This window comes from Rousettus aegyptiacus, unplaced genomic scaffold (assembly GCF_014176215.1).
Source record: "Rousettus aegyptiacus isolate mRouAeg1 unplaced genomic scaffold, mRouAeg1.p scaffold_m13_p_16, whole genome shotgun sequence".
NCBI lineage: Eukaryota > Metazoa > Chordata > Mammalia > Chiroptera > Pteropodidae > Rousettus > Rousettus aegyptiacus.
The window spans coordinates 29437742-29454706 of NW_023416291.1; the positions used below are offsets into that span (position 1 = coordinate 29437742).

A 16965-nucleotide genomic window follows, 5' to 3' on the forward strand; every position below is an offset into this window, starting at 1 on the left:
TCCTAAAAGGCCCCTTTGACCCTTTCTGAAAAATTTACCCTTTAAAACAAAGAAGATTACCTTTCCAAGGGTAGTGCATGGTTCTTTCTAAGTGAAGGGAGTGAAACATCATTTAAGCCTTTCTTGGTGACTCAGAGTTATTGTTTTGAGCTTGTTATAGTACTACGCTTCCGTTCAGAGTGTTGGGCTTTTAACCCCCCGCCCCCCAAATGCTCTCTAGCTATTGGGAATATTTGTCTCCATTTCATCATTTTCCTGCCTCCTCCCTTCCTGTCTTCTCTCACTTATTAGCGCTGTTAGTGGACCTGCCTGTGGTTGCCGCCCTCCCTCATTTAAGTTCACGTTTCAGGTCTTTCTGCTGGGGGACCAGATGGCCGAGATCCTTACCACTGCGTGAAAGTAGGAAGATACAGGCCCTGAGTGAGGATCTAAAACCAACCTTAACTAAGCAATGTACTCTGACTGAATAGAGGTCTTTTTTGGCAATTTTGTGGATTTTAAGTGAGAAGTCAGGTGGTCACATTTGGATAGTGCGGTTGTCATCGTGTTCTAGAAAGTCATGCCAGGGAGGAGGCAAAAGCCAGATGAGTACTCTGCCAGGTCTGAAGGGCAAGTGGCCAGCTTCCATCTGGATAGTCTCGAAGGCTTCCTGGAGGAGGGGGAAATGGATCTAGTTGGAGGAAGAGAAGGTGAGGGAATGAGTGAGAGAATCTGCCTCTCTGCTCTTGAGAGAACCAGAGGAAGCACAGAAGTAGGAAATCAGCTGCCGGCTGCCCCCTGGGCTCCAGGGCCACCATGCTTTGAACATTCCTTCACTGCAGGACAAGCGAAAAGTTTGACATCTGACCACCTCTACCCTAATCCCCTCCCTGTCAAGTCTTGCATTTATCACGGGAAATGCTAGCATTGTCTTCGTTTGGTCTGTTTTAGTATCTAATATTGTATGCATTTCTTAAGGCATTTTGTTGGGTTGTGGAATATGTATAGAGACTGCTGTCTTCGCTTTGCCTAGAACTTATGTTTTGCACCAGGTCCCTGGGCCATAGACTTTGCGCAGGAGTACTAGTGGCTCAACAAATACTTCAAGTTCTTCCCTTCTGAGGATTTAGGGACCAGAATGCCAGTGATTATCTCCATTAATCTGTTATTCCATTGTTCTGGAAGTGCTGGCCAATGTAGTAAGACAGGAATTAGTAAAAATATTTGAAAGGAAAAACAAAATGATTGTTATCTGTTGATAGTTTACCTACCTTAAATATTCAAAGGAATTGTCAGTCAAATATTGGATCTAATAGAAAGCTTATTACAATGACCAGTTTCAAAATACATATTCAAAATCAAGTTTTTCCATATAGCAGAAATAACCAATAAGAAAAAATAATTAAGCCCATTCGCAACAACAATACAAAATATAAAATAACTTGGAATTACAATAATATGTTCTTATATATGGGAAGACAAGAGAAGACATTAATAAGTGAAAAAAGATGCTGTGTTAATGAATGGAAAGACCTAATACTATAAAGAAGCAAATTCTTTAGAAAATAATCTATAAATTCAGTGTGATTTGAACCAAAACCTCAAAAGGTGTTTTGTTTGACATTGGACTGAGTGATTTTGAAGTTCGGTGGAAGAATCAACAGATGATAAGAACCAAGAAAATATTTAAAAAGAACATAATGAAAGGGCGGCAGGAGATCACTACTGGCTGGATATTTAAAAGTTAGACAAATGTAATAAAGTAGGATGACACTAGCTCCAGAAGAGACATCTACATCAATAGGATAAAGTAGAAAATCCATTAAGTGGAACCATCTGTATCTAAGGATTTAGTGCATGAAAAAAAATAACATTTCAGACTCATGGTGAAATGATGACCTAGTCACAGTATCATGCTGGAATAGTTAACTATTTAAAGAACAAAGAAAGAAAAACTCCTTACCTCACTCACATCTTATACCAAAATACCTTTAAGGCAGGTTAAAGTTAAATTTAAATAACTTAGGTCGAAGAGAACCAGAAGAGAATAACAGATGGAAAGTCATATAGTTTAGATTTCATCAGAGGGAGAAATCAGAAAAGATGGAGGTGCTTGACTATAGAGAAATTAACACCACCAATAGAGTAAAATAATTAAAAGAAACATGAGAAGTAGGAAATTAGATTTGTAATATATAATAAAGGATTGATGCATTTGAATTGTGAAATCATAATGTTTTGATAAAAAGATGAGCACGTTAATAGAAAAAGTAAAGGGTATGAACAAGATATTCACAAAGGAAGAAATAATTCTACTATTTAAACTCATGAAAAAATGTTTAACTGAATGAGTAATAAAAGACATACAAACTGAAATAACAATGACCTAAGTTTTTGTCTACTAAATTTTCAGATATTACAAGGAGTTACAATATCTGGTGTTGGCTAGGTTGTAGTGAAATGGGCACTCATAAACTGCTGGTAGGTGTTTACACTGGTATAACCTTTTTGGAGGGTATTAAGACACTATCTAATGAGCTTAAAATATTTATAAGCAAGAAACATTCATACCCCTTGACCTAGAATAATCAATGTGCAAACATTTCGTTTTAAGGTTGTTCATTCTAACATTATTTATGATGAGAAAAAATTAGGACCAACCCAAATGATCAAAATAGGTGTTTGGTTAAGTAAATTTTAGCCATCTCTTAGAAAAAATAGTGTGGTTATTAAAAACCATCATGCAAAATACTGATATGAACATATTCACAATATATTGATGGAAGAAAGGCCATGATCACTATGTCCGATTTGATACTACTTTTTTAAAGAGCTTTTTAAAAGCATAAGTTACATACTATAAAATTATGATACTACTTTTGTAAAGAATACATATGTGTATATGAGTAGGTAGGAAAAATGATCGTATAGACATATATTAGTAGTAATTTTCTTTGGGTGATGGGATGGGATAATGGATAATTTAGTTCTTTCTGGTTTTCCAAGTTTTTTGGCATTTAAGTACTTTTGTATTTAAAGGGATTTTATAAAAAGAAAATTCCCCTTGAGCGCTCCTTTGCATCCGGGTTACTATTTCGTACCCCTGTCGTTCCTGGGAAGGAAGAGAACATAATGTGAGGAAGTGCTTGGATTTATGTCCGGCGGTGCGGGCTGGCTTTTTTTTGTGGAACCTGAGCTCTCAGCTGTCCACACTGTTGGAAAGGGTTATTAAAGGCTCCCTGAACAACTGGGTCCTTTATCAGACTTAAACCTTATTGTCCAGATACATTGGCTTTTCATTCAAGCTTATTAATCCAGTGGGGGGGAAAAGACCCATTAAACAATTAGCCCTCAGCCAAGACAGCGAGCTCATGATAGTATGATGGCCGTGGTTCAGACTCCAGAGATGTTATGCTGTGTTTTTGAATTCAGTCCAGGTTCCTAGGAGGAAAACACCCGTCAGTTATGTGGGCTTTAGATATTCCAGTCAACATATGACATCATCAACTCTTCCTTCCCTGCCCAACTTTATTTGGAGGGGATGCAAAGAGAAGAATTGTGCAACATTGAAATAAACAGAACAGAGATCAGGCTCCTCATGCTTTTGTTTCTGGGTTGAGCTCCAGTCAGATAGCTGATAACTTTTTTTTACCATCTATACAAATGCTGCTGAGCAGGACGTTTGAGAGCCAGAGCCATTCTTTGTGCAAGGGTGGAACAGTTAGTTACTCATGAGCTAGTTAGAATCCTCTATACAAATCAGTTCTTATTTAAACTAGGCACTTGTGTCTTAATGATATGATTTGCTGTGTGTCCATACACACTGTCCCGAAATACAGTAAGTGTGAACCTCACATTATCTACTTCAGTCCTTGTTTTCACAGAAAGATTATTGTCATCAGATCATAGGGTTTGTTTATCTACTTCTACAGGAATGTAAACAACCCTATTTCATTAATTTGTTCCTTGTTTTTTTCCTGTTGTTGACAATGACCTTGGGGCTTTGGCTGGAGCATTTCTAACATAGTTTTGAACATTATGGATGTGTTTCTGTCGCTCTCTGATCAGTAAGCTGCAAAGTCCTTGAGTTTCTCTAGATTCCCTTCCCAATGGGGAGCCATCGTGAAGGAAAACTGCACGAATCCAGTCTTTGCATGTTTTCATTGGTGTGATTTTCATTTCTTTTTTTTTTTTTTTTTTTTTTTTTTTTTTTTTTTGTGATGTTCCACACAGCCCTGTGATCTCTTGTTTTTTGGCAGGCCTGCACCAAATCTGTGGTCTGGTAGTCCCAGGCAACCAAAAGCCGAGACAAACAGAGGAAGCATCACTACTCACATGTTTCCTAGCCACCTCATCTTGGTCTACACAGCCAGCTGACGCCCACCCCCCTTTTTCAAATTGGAGCTCCTCAGAGCTGAGTTTGACCCAGCTGCATGTTGAGTCCTTTTAGGTTGTCCCACACCCCTGCAAAGTCTCTGTTGTTTGTTACTTTCCTGCACTCTTTCTGTAATTGGTTTGACATATAATAATGTAGTCTGACATTCATTTTATGGCAGACTTTGCAGTAAAAGCTGGGATGCCTCCATTTCCTTAAAGCAGCCTGAAAGCCACCGGAGGCCTGAAAGCTCACCTCCTAGCTTTTCAATCCTGTCACACTCACCGGTTACACACATGTGTGCACACATGCACCTGCATATACCTGTGCACACACACACATGTGCACACACACACATGCACACACTCCCTGGGCAACATCCTGGTGCCCAGGGCCTTTCCTTGGTAAGGGATGCTGATGGCAGGGAGTTTCTGCTCAGGAAGTCTGTGGAGCCTCGGGCTGCCTTGTGCCGGCGGCTCTTAGGAAACTCATCTCCGGCGAGGTCCTCTCCTCTCCATGTGGGAAGAGAAAGGAGAGAACCAGGTCATCCACCCCAGACTGTGGATCCCGTATTCCTAAGCAGTTTTTAAAATATAAAGAGTTTCACTGTTCTAAAGGCCTGCTGAAGATTGAACTGAGGTGATGTTTTCAAGGTAGGATAGGTTTCTTTGCTTGTGATTGGAATTACATGAACTCTGTTAATGATGATTAGTTTGTATTTCCACTCTGACAGGTTTTCATGCATTTGATTCATAATAAAATGGGAGATGAATTTATTCATTCCTGATATATTCCATTTAATGGGAAGATCGTTTCCGTGATGCTGTTCAGGGGTTAGGAGGGGGAGGTTTTCTGGGAGGTGAAAGTCTGCATTTATGTCTGTTCGTGGGTGTGTCTTACTGTCTTTTATTTTGCCGCTGGTGCCTCCTTGCCGTGTAAACAGGATGGATTTGTTCTGCTTGTTTTGGTCTTACTCGGGACTTCTGCTAGATGAACGGCTCAGAGTTCCATGCCTTTCTTGTGGTAGCACGAGGGGCTTTGGGCCTCCTTCTCTTAATGGTGCCTTTATCTGGTTCCTTCCAAAGCTTTTTATTTCTTATGCGTCTGAGCCCTGCCTCTGCCTCTGGCTCACAGCAGCACCGGAGGCTGCCCTTGGCCTCCTAGGTTCTGTGCCCCCGAAGACACCCAAGTGCTGACTCCCTTTGCACTATACCTCAGTGTGAAAGTGAACGTTTGGGACTTGGTGCCAGGAATTGGGTCAAGCAGCCTTACATCCTCAAGTAGCCCAGTGTTTTTTTTATTTACTTAATGAATTGAATGCTTGTATAGCACCAACTGTTGCCAGGTTCTGTTGGAAACCTTTTACAAATACCATTTTATAACAACCCTGTTAGTGGGTATTATTATTATCTCCATTTTTACAGATAAGAAAACAGGCCCAGAGAGGGTAAAGGACCTGAAGTTATATCGCTAGTGGGTGGCAGAGCTGGGGGCCGGCTCGGGCAGTCTTGACTCCAGACTTCACTTTTAACCCTTCTGCTATGAAGTAGGCACTGTTGCTATTCTTATTTTGCAGATGGGGAAAGTGAGGCACTGGGGATTCAGTCACTTGCCTGAGGTCCTAGAACTAGTCAGTGGTAGAGCCCAGAGTCCAGCCCAGGCAGGTGAGTGCAGGAGCCACAAGCTCTGAGCCTCACAGTACACTCCCCGGGGGTTTTGGTCACGCTCTGTTTCTGGCACAGTCCGCACGGACAGTTGACAGCACTGGGGGCCATTCTCACACAGCACTGTTTTTTCCGGTTCTCTTACATTCCTTTCGTGGATGAGAGTGTATTTCAGGTCAGCTTTTCAGATGGTGGAGTCGAGCCCCAGCTTTCTGAGCAGGGCAGTTTGAGTGCCGGCAAGCTGGAGGGCGTGCGAAGCTCCTGCCCCTGAGCAGCCAGCCAGTCACTTCCCGGTCACTCTCGAGTCACTCGGACGCACTTCGGGATGCTTTGAGGAGGAATTTGGGTGGAAATGCTGGCCTGAGGTAAACTTTGTGTTTCTCCCACTGGTGCATGGATATGAGATGCCATAAACTTGGCTCTTTTTCAGACTCCTACTCTGATTACAGGAAACAGAACCCTGTCCCACAGTTAGCCAACGATTTCAACATCTCTTGGAAAAACTCTACATGGACCTGAAGTTTGAAGCTTTGTATTCTAATGAGTTTGGCTGGGATTTTCACCTTTGGCTCTCCTTGCCTTCTCCGGCCATGATTTCATCATTCTGCTTTGGGGACGACACTTCCTCTTAAGTGCCTGTGAACATACAGGGAGCTGAGACAAAGCACAGCATCTCTCCGTCCACCTGGGGCCTAGGGGCCTAGGGGTTGAGGCTCCCTCCATGCCCATGCTGCCTGGCCTACATCTTGTCCGCTAAACGAGGTGGCCTTGGTGCAGGCCATTGTGGGGCTCGGGTGGGCAAAGCAGGGGGAAGGCTGAGAGGGTGCTAGAACTAAGATGGCGGATGTAGCAAGTTAATAATGTTTCTGCTAAATTGTTGGTAACTCCTTTGTGCAGCTGGTTGATCTGATTTGTCACGGATTACTCAGTTCGCTATTTGGGTGTTTCTGGAAGGTGGCCATTTATCTGAAACAGGGATAGCCTAGTCTAGTGAAAGAGTGGTTTTTTTTTTTTTTTTTTAACTTCTTAAATAGTAAGCAAATAAAATGAAAATACTAGCAGTAGTTGGGGCGATATCCAGATGCATTGCTGGTGGTAGCATAAAGTAGCGATGTTTTGGAATGCAATGTGGTCATCTGTATTACGAACCATAGCTCACCTGATTATCCCATTCTAGAACCCTCTCTAGAGAAAACCATTTAAAATAGGGGAAAAGTTATTTACATGATTATGTTCATAAGAACATTATGTATAATAGAGGAAAATTGGAAGCAATCTATAGGTTCAACATTGGGTAATGGTTAAGAAAGTTGTAGTAGATTCCCCCAAGAATAGCTCTTACATAAAAAATTGAATTATGAAGTCTAAGACAGTATGGTGTTAAGAAAAAAGACTATTAAAACTTAGCATGTCTTGTGATTATGCCCACATAAAATATATGCACATGGCAGATCTGGATGACATAGAAAAAGATTAATAGTCACTGGTAAGATGGCAGGATTATAGGTAATATTTTCTCCTATTATAAAAAAAATAAAGGAAGCCGTACAGATTTTGGATTCAGACTTTGGATGAATTCTGGTGTTGCCACATCTCGTGTGTCTTTTCACAACTCTTGAAACTTCCCTGGGACTCAGATTCCTCATCAGTGGAAAGATAAAGCAATTTCTTAGGGCCCCTGGGTTTGAACATGATTCTAGCCACTAACAGTCTCTTCAAGTAGTTTGCCAGACTTGCTTATATCAGTGAGATTTCTGGACAATTAGTTGTGTCATTGTGTGCAGGCGATTGAAGTTCTTTAAGCACTTCTGGTGGTTAGGCAGTGCTGCTGCTATGTAAGGTCTGATGACACCTTCCTCAGTGAACTACTCAGCCACCCAGCAGTCTGAGGAGAGTGGAGAGCAAACTACCGAATCCTGCCGCGGAGGCTGATTTTCACGTAGAGCCGGTTTCTGGTGAAGTGCTGGGTCACTTTAGGCCCCCGCTGGTTGATGCTGGTGGGCCCCGCCCTGGGAAGGCTGACCCCATGCTGCCTACCGATGGGCACTCTGCTCTCTCAGTCTCTCCACGGCTGCTTTTGATGAGTCAGGGAGAGGGTTTCTTTCTGGTCAACATTTGGTTTGTCACTGTTAGAATTTACACATTATATTCATCACCACACACACATTTCATTAGCCTGGACTTTGATCTTGCATGCAAGGAGGCCATGTGCAAGCTTCCCCAAGCCTCAGAGAAAAGGGTTTTTATGAGGTGTTGACATTTTGACAAGCTCTTTATCTGGTGCCCCAAATTAACTTTCACTGACTCACACTGGCTATTTCCCCCTCTGTCCATTGGGTTAAGTTCATTAGCTGTCCAGTTATGTGAACCTGCATATGTTTTCAATGATAGGAAAGAGTTTAGGTATGGAAAGTTAAGGTGAGTGCTGTTCATAGAAATGCCAAGAAGGCAATGGTTAGGAAAGGCTATAAAACAAGGTAGATTTAGATCCAGCTCTGTCGCTTAGTGTCTACATGACTGCAGGTGAGTCTCATGGCCCCCAATTGTCTTACCTGTGACACGAGCATTGTGAACTGGCCCTGCCATCTAGTTGGAGCATCAAATGAGATAAAGCACATGATAGCCCTTTGTGAACCACTAAAAAGCTGCATACCCATGTGAGGTTGTTATTGTTGCTGTCAAATAAATGTGAACAGTGGTATGAAATTATAACATGCTTCAGTTATCCCATTCCCATTTAAAAATATTTCTAGAGGGATACATATATTTCCCTAAAGCAGGGAGTTCTGGTGATGCCTGTGTTAAATTGTGAAAATAGAATGAAAAGCTGAAGATACCTTTCCAAGGTCATCTTTAGAATCAGAAGTAGCACTGGGTTTGGAATCTGGGCCTTCTCTCTGCCTTGTTCCCCACCTCTCCTTTCCCACCTTCAGTTCTCGCTCTGTCTCCTGGTTCCTCAGTGTCTTCTTCCAGCATCCTGGAAGGAATGGGCAACCTCATTCCAGCAGGCCCAGGCCACGGCAGGGAAAGCTGGTGGGTAGGGAGCGTGGGCTGCAGGTGTGAACAGCCCCAGGTTCCCACTCCTGGCTTCCGGATGGGCAGCTTCCTTTGTGTCGCAGGAACCAAGCCGGGGAGAAGCTGCATCCTGTGGGCTTCCCCCGCTGCTTCCAGCTGCTCATCATAGGGATTTGTGTGAGACTGAAGAAGGCACCAGTCCCCAAATCTGTCAGCTGGTGAGTGATGGGACCAAGATGCCCTGCAGAAGACTGTGGGAAGTAGAAGAATGGGGAGGAAGGAGATCAGGAAGAAGAAAAGAGGTTGTGCCTGGGAGGAATGAGAGAAGAAAGGACAGACAAAAACGAGGCATCAGGAGTCCCATGTGGGCCAGCCGGAGAAGGACCTACCATTCCCCTGTTCAGATCCCCAGCTCAGGACCGTTTAAGTAAATGTCAGAAATGTGAATGGAACTAATGAAGTAGGACAGAGCTCATGGGGGGACACCAGCATTGAAAATGTGGGGGAGAGGGAGGAGCCAGGGGAAAATTATTCCAAGGGGTGAGGCAGGCTTGCTGAGTGCTGTCCTGGTGCTGGGGTGGGTGTGGGCAGGAGGGGCAGTGATGCTGTCGCCACATGGCCACGGAGGGCGGTCAGGGTGGTGGGGACAGGAATAGGTGGAACCAGGAGCATGTTGGGGGGCAGGGTGGGGCCAAGGCCGACGTGGGCCCAGAGCGAACGGGAGGCTAGAAATTGGGGTGTCAACAGCATTCAGCTCTTCAGGGGTTGGTGGGGAGGGCAAGCGGAAGAGAGCAGAGCCTAAGGGTCAAGCAGAATCATTTCCTATGTTACGTTTTAATGCATTCTTTCCCCAACTAGATTTTAAATATTTCAAGGGTATGGTTTATATCTTCTGCCTCTTTGTTTTCTCCAAAGTTGGCTAATCATCGGCTCACATAAGAGGTTGGTCATTTCACAAATACATCTTACTGGATTTTACTTAAGCCCCCATTCCCGCCAGATTCTGGCGTAATGATCCCAGCAGTGATCGCTGGATGCTGAAAAATTGCTTACGGCTCGGCTTGGGTTATATGAATACACTTACCCAGTTTTAAAAGCGAGATGACTTTAGAGGAAGTGTGGGAAAGAGAAATAAGGGGATTACCAAAGTGCCTCAAGGTTTGAGCAGTTGGGAGCATGTATTAATATGTTTGTGACCGTTATGCTAATTACAGTTTTCCTCTGTGTTTATTGACTTACTGAACTGCTGGTTGTAGTTATAAACAATAAAGGGATAAGGCCGCATTTTACTTCTCAACCACTCCCTCCCTGTTCTCTCGAGCAGGGGCGGTTAGGAGTCGGGGCTCTGGGGTCACAGTCCATGGCTGTCCAGCAGTGGTCGCATCAGCTAGGGATAGACACGTTGTTGACCACCTTCCGGAGTTCTCCCAAGGGCCTGACTTGGCCGAAGCATGGTGGTATGAATGTTGCGCACCTGTCTGCAGGTCCTCTGTGGGGCACATTTTAAGTAACATTGAGCAAGTTACTTAATCTCACCATCCCTCAGCATCTTCAGCTGAAAATTGGGGCCAACACTGGCTTTGACCTCAGGGGGCTGGTGTAAAGATAAAGGCGGTGATCCGCGGAAGATGCACAGAATAGTGCCAGACACATAGGAAGTGTTCACTACATGTGAATTAGTTTTTACTGCTACTCTCATCTTCGAAGTGTGCCAATTACACTTACATTAAAGTTAGCCGCTCTTTCTCTGGCTAGCGTAACCTAAGGTAGCAGGGCCCCTCGCCAGCATTCGGGAGGGCTGGGATTTTAAAACAGGCTCCAGCGAGGTCTGTAGTAGGTGGACGAGATTGCCGTGTGCCCCTGGGGCTGATGTTCCGTCTCTCCGTGCTTGTTGAGCACCTTCTGTGGGCCAGCCCTCCTGCCCGATGGGGCTGTGAGGGGACAGTGAAGGATAATTGGGCTGCTTTGACCAGCACTTTGTACTTTACAAATACCATCTTATCGAACATTTATAAACATGTGATGCACGTTGTTGTTGCCGGTTTATAGATGAGAAAATCAGGCACAAATGTTCTAGATCCAGCTTTTAGGAAAATGCTTCTTTGTGTTGCAGGAAAAACAGCATACAGTTGACTCTTGGACAACATGAGGGCTAGAGGTCCGACCACCCCCCTCCCAGCCAGAAACCCACGTATAACTTTGGACTCCCCCAGAACTTAACCACGGATAGCCTATCGTTGACAAGAAGCCTTATTGATAACATTAGCAATGAAAACATTTTGCATATTATATGTATTATATACTGTATTCTTCTACTACAGTAAGCTAGAAAAAGAAAGTGTTTTTAAGGAAATCATGGGGAAGAGAAAATACATTTACTTATTTATTGAAAAAAAGCCACATGTAACTGGACCCACGCAGTTCAAGCCCGTGCAGGGTGAGTAGCTAGCCCTGTCAGCACGTGCTGTAGGGGCCCCTGCATACTTCCCGCAGGGGTTTGTGTGGGGTCGCCCTCCTTATAAAGGGCGTAACTGTCTTCCTGCTGGTGTTTATTGACCGTGTCCCTGGATCAGGCATTCTGGTGTAGTTTCCGCAGCAACTCATTTTCGCCTCACTGGAACCCTAAGGACGAGATACAAGTGTAAAATGCCCATTTTGCAGATGAGCATTCTGAAGGCCAGAGAGGTTGAACATCTTGTCCGAAAGCACATGATGAGTAAGGGGCAGAACTGTCCAGATCCTCAGGGGTCTGAGCTCGGTCTGTCCTCCACCACCTCTCCTATGGGCACTTCATGTATTCCCAGGGACAGGTGCTTTCTTTTCCCTTTCTGCTCTTTTTTTCCTCCCAGAACAAAACCATCTGATCCTAACTGGCAGGCCTGTCTCCCAAAGGCTTTTATCTGTCCACCAACAACAGCCCTTCCCTGTTGAGAAAGGTCTCCTGGCATGTCGCTGGGCAGATGCCAGCTTGGGAGCACCATAGATAAGCCAGCAGGGCTGTATGTTGTCATCTCCCTGATGGTTTGCTCTCAATTCAAGTCTGTTAATTTATCCAAGATGAAAAGAGGAGAGGCTGCTGCACACAGTTAAATTCAGGACTAGAGAAGGAGGCAGTGATAGTTCCGGACTGGGAGGTGGGGAAGGGGTGCCCCCCGCTTCCTTCTGCTCCACACGCTTACCCCGCAGCAGACTTTCAGAATATGGTTCCTGCTCTGCCTCTTCAGTTCCAGAGCCGGGGCTGTGACCATGACCTCTGGCATCTCCATGTTTTAAATACGAAGAGCCCTTCGAGAGCTGATCAGACACACCAGCTACTGGCCTTTTAAAACTTGGGATCTTGGGCTATGTCAATGTCAACTTCCCGGTTGTGATGTGCTGAAGTCAGGCTGGATGTTACCTCTAGGGAATGCTGGGTGGTGGGTTCTAGGATCTCTCTGTCATTTCTTATTCCTGCATGTGACTCTACAATGACCTCAGAATAAAAAGTTTTTAAAAAGTAGGGTTTTTAAAAATGCTACAAACTCCAGAGGAGTTCTATAATTGAATTTTCTAGGAGCAGCCTATTTACTCTGCGGCTGACATTCACTGCCAATATCCAATAAACATAAAAACAGGATACCAAAACCACAAAGTCACACAAAGGAATGAAGTGCTGATACCCGCTACAGTGTGGATGAACCTTATGCAGAGTGAAAGGAGCCAGACACAAAAGACCACATATTGTATGATTCTGTTTATATGAAATGTCCAGAACAGGCAAATCTGTAGAGACAGGAAGCAAATTAGTGATTGCATAGGACCGGAAATAGTAGGGTCAGGAGAGAATGGGGAGGTACGGCCAGTGGGTCCGGGGTTTCTTTTTTGGGTGACGTCATATAAGTAGATTGTGGTGATGATTGCACAAATCTGTGACTAGACTAAAAAACCATTGAATTGTACAGTTTAAATGGGTGAATTATATATGTGTGAATTATATCTCAATAAAGCTGTTAAAAATTTAGTGTCCTTTGACAATTTTAAGGGAAGTAAAAACAGTCCTGGTGTGTTCTGGTGGAAGCACTTCTGGATACCGGTCGTAATTCCTGAGTTCAGGACAGTGTCCCCAGCATGTGCTCGGCTCCCTTGTAAACAGATTCACAGGCCTACTGCCGAAACCACAGTGGCTCATCCCGATGGATGGACACTCAGTGTGTGGCAGCCATATCGCCAGGTGCTTTCACACACGCTTCCTTAAACTTCTTCGGCCCTGGACGGTAGGTGGTTTCATAGATGAAGAACTAGAGGTCTCAGAGAACACGTACAGCAAGGGAGTGCTGCAGCAAGACCGAGAATCAGAACTCGGGGCCCATTGACTCCAAGTCCATCCTCTCTCCACTTCCGGTTGGACAGCTGGGTGGATGAGCTTTCTCTCACGTTTTACGTGAGTGGAGAGAAGGCAGCTGCGAGGCAAAAGCCAAGCTCTTGCAGGGACAGATAGCTTAGGAAAGTCACCCGAGAAAAAGCCCATGAGTTCTGTACAAGTCGTTTTCAGGCTGTGTCCTCAGTGGGGAATCTCTGCTCCCTCCGGAAGTGAGAATGACATTCTGCTCTGTTCCTGGAGCGGCCGTTCCCTGGGGACCAGCCATGGGAAGAGAACTGTGGGAAGACATGTGGAGGCTTTTCGTGGACACGTCTCCGAGTGTCATTAGCTTTTGGAGGAAACATGTTTATTTCCCTCAGGCCTTTAGCTTTGTGTGTTTCATGATTTTTCGAATTCATAACTGTAGGAGCCATTTGTAGATACGGAGGGAAGCCACAGTATTACATCTAGGAAACCTGATATTTTTTGTAAGCGATAATGCTGTCCCTCCTGCTAAAATGGGGATGAGTGAATGGAGATGGCAGGAGACATTAATGGGAAAAGATTTGCACTTAGTGATATTCAAGCGGTCTGGGGCAGACTCATGAGCTCCCAGGGAGCTTATTAAAATGCAGATTCTCAGGCCCGGCCCAGCTCTCTGGAATCTGAAATCCTGGGGGTGATGGCCAGGGACCTGTGTTTCACAAAGCTCTCAAGATCACTTTTCTACACCCCGAAGTTGGAGGAGCATGGCATCAGATGTTGTTACACTGTCTTGGGGTTGAGCAGGAAGATCTGGTTGTGTTCCCAAGAGGATACCTCCTTCTGTGCTTGACCTCATCTTGCAGGGTGGAATATGAGCTGGAAGGGAACAGTCATTCATTTGTTTAAAACATTTATTGAGCACTTACTGTTTCTAGGCACTCACTCCCTGCTGTAAGGGAGTGTGCATCCTAGTCGAGGAGTCAGATAGTAACCAGGACAACTGATACAGAAATGACTGCAGATGGGGACGTGACCCTGGGATGGTGACATTTAGCCCAATGTGAAGGAGGAGGAGGAGGAAGAGGAGATGCCTGAGTAAAGAGCGACGAGAATGGATTTCCAGAGAGAGGGGGAGCTGTTCGTGCAAAGGCCTGGAGGTGGGGAGGAGTTGGTTAGGGTCAGAGGGTGAAAAACAGCCTGTGTGGCCTGATGGTGGTGAGCAGGGGGCGGATGACAATCTGTGGGAGAGGTGAGCCACTGCTGGGTCCATAGGGCCCAGAGGAGTTTGAATTTTACTCTAAAATGGAGGACAGCGGCTGAAGGATTTCATCAGAGATTGACAGGATCTGATGAAAGGTTTAAGATCCTGACTGCCTAGCAGAGGGTTTGGAGGAGGGCGGGAGATGAAGTCAGGGGCTGTGGGGTTGGGAGCTTCTGTTCAAACTGTGATTACTATAAAGTCATGTTTTCTTTTTCTTTCTCTGTCTCTCTTCTTTTTTTTTGAGGAGGTGGGGGATGCAATTTAAGAGAGAACGGGAATCCTTTTGTCAGGGTTTCTGTGTTAGCATCTTGCAGACGGAACAGACTTATATTAGAAGTACACATCGTCATTGCTCTCATTAGACGATATCCTATCACACCAGCTATGTTTGTACCCACTTGTTTGCGTATACTACTACTTACAAACAAGTAAATTTTGTCAAAAGGAAATTTAGCTTGGATGTTATATTTTTGAGACATAGGAACCAAGTTTAGTTGATTACCATTTAGCAGCATCTGCAAGATTTGATCCATTTCAGAAATCTGAGCTCACTAGCATTGCTTGGGCTAGCATTTTCTTAGCTAAGAACTGCTTACCTGGGCGTACAAGATCTAATATTTTATATAGGAGAATGATTCATTGCTTAGGGTATCAAGAGTCCTGGGTTTTATCTTCCTTGTCGCACACATTTGTTTTAACCTTGGACAAGTCATTTCAGTTTGTAGTTTAGAGTCTGTGCAGAAGATAGGCACTAATAGTTCTGGTAAACCTGTTGTCATGGTAACTGGGTGAGAGCTCTCCAAGACCTAGGGGAGACAACATGTGCAAAGGCGCTGTGGCAGAAGGTAGCAGGATGATATCGTAGGAAGTGAAAGGCAGTCTGTGTGTTGGGAGAGCGGAGCGTGAGGAGGAGATGGCCCAGGGCGATGTTGTGGTGGCAGTCACGGGCCAAGCTGGGCAGGATCTTGCAGCCCTTGTTGGGGATTTAATCTGTATCTGACGAGCAAGGGGGATCCATCGGTGGGTTTAAATACGGGAGTGACTTACGATTGATATGCTGTCTCGTTTAATGGACACGGTAGGAAAATGTATGTGGTAGGCAATATCCTTGTTTTAAACCAGCACAGAAACTCAAGGTACTGGAGGTTAAGTAGCTGACTCATGAGTACCTTGCCGGTAGATGGTTAAGCCGGGAAGCAAACCCAGGTCAGCCTGACTCCTCTGTCTTCATATCAGCTGAGCTAAAGAATAACATTGCAATAACCACAGTTTTAAAATGCTTTGAACTCTTGAGATGAAAGCTCTCCCTTAAATTACAAAGTGGTATTATGCTGCAGAAATGCGAGTGGTGATGAGTGGATATGCTGGGGACCTCTAAAGGCTTGGTCTGCGTGGCTTGGGTCCAGCATCTTCAAGTTCCTTGCCGTCTGGTGGCGGGGCGTCTCCTCGTAAGCAGCTATCAGCATAAAGAGCGATTTGGCAGCTCTGCCTGGCCATTTGACACCGCCATTGTCCATAATGACTCATTGTCTGAGCGATGTGCCCTAGGTGTGTGCTTTCAGGGACTTTGAGCTGGGAAATCAGATCTGGGCAGCTCATGCGTGGTTTCACCGGAGTAACCATGCCATGCCAAGTTTCTGCTTTCCCCCTCTTGGGTAGTCGGCTGGTTTAAGTAGATTCTTAGAAGCTGGTTGTAGAGATCACCATCTGGACTTTGAACCCAAAATGCTTTGTTTGGGGTTAAAATGAGAAAACAGCTGCTGGCCTGTGGCCCTTGAGGCTTCTATTGACGACTATGAATATCTGTTCCTTTCTAGTTGACCATGTTGTGCCTGAGCCTGGGACAAGCCTGCTGGCCGCCTTTGACCAGTGGAGGGAATGGGCCGACAGCAAGTCCTGCTGTGACTACTCTCTGCACGTGGACATTACCGAGTGGCACAAGGGGATCCAAGAGGAGATGGAGGCTCTGGTGAAGGACCATGGTAGGTTGCACCAACCCAGTACCCTTAGCCTGTGAGCTGGCACAGCCCTGTAGAGACACGCTCTGTGAATGATGCTTTTAGATCTCTTGATCCTCATCCTGGGCCTTTAAGGGGACAGGGCTTGGGCTGCAGTTCATGCTGATTGGAGGTGGCCAAACCCAGTCTGGCAACAGAAGCTTTCACTGATATGAGAACCAACCCGAGCCTTATTCCAGGGATCTGTTCTTAATATAACATCTACTTTCAGTCTGTTGGTTTGAGGGAACCTTGCGCCCTAGCCAGGGACTATGAGAGTAACTTGCCCTCAAAAGGTAAAATACATATCCTGGTGGGGATTCTGAGCGGTTGTGGGAGAGTGCCTGGGA

The 16965-nt window shown here is 44.9% G+C and overlaps 1 protein-coding gene across 2 annotated transcripts in view; it reads left to right on the top strand.

The window, feature by feature from the left end:
• The window catches only part of DPYSL2 (dihydropyrimidinase like 2), a 107279-nt gene that overhangs the window by 61117 nt on the left and 29197 nt on the right, over positions 1–16965 (top strand). For both annotated transcript variants that reach the window (XM_016154296.2, XM_036233630.1), the window contains exon 4: positions 16436–16600. In XM_016154296.2, the coding sequence (XP_016009782.1) occupies positions 16436–16600 (165 nt within the window). The remainder of the gene's footprint in view (positions 1–16435; positions 16601–16965) is intronic.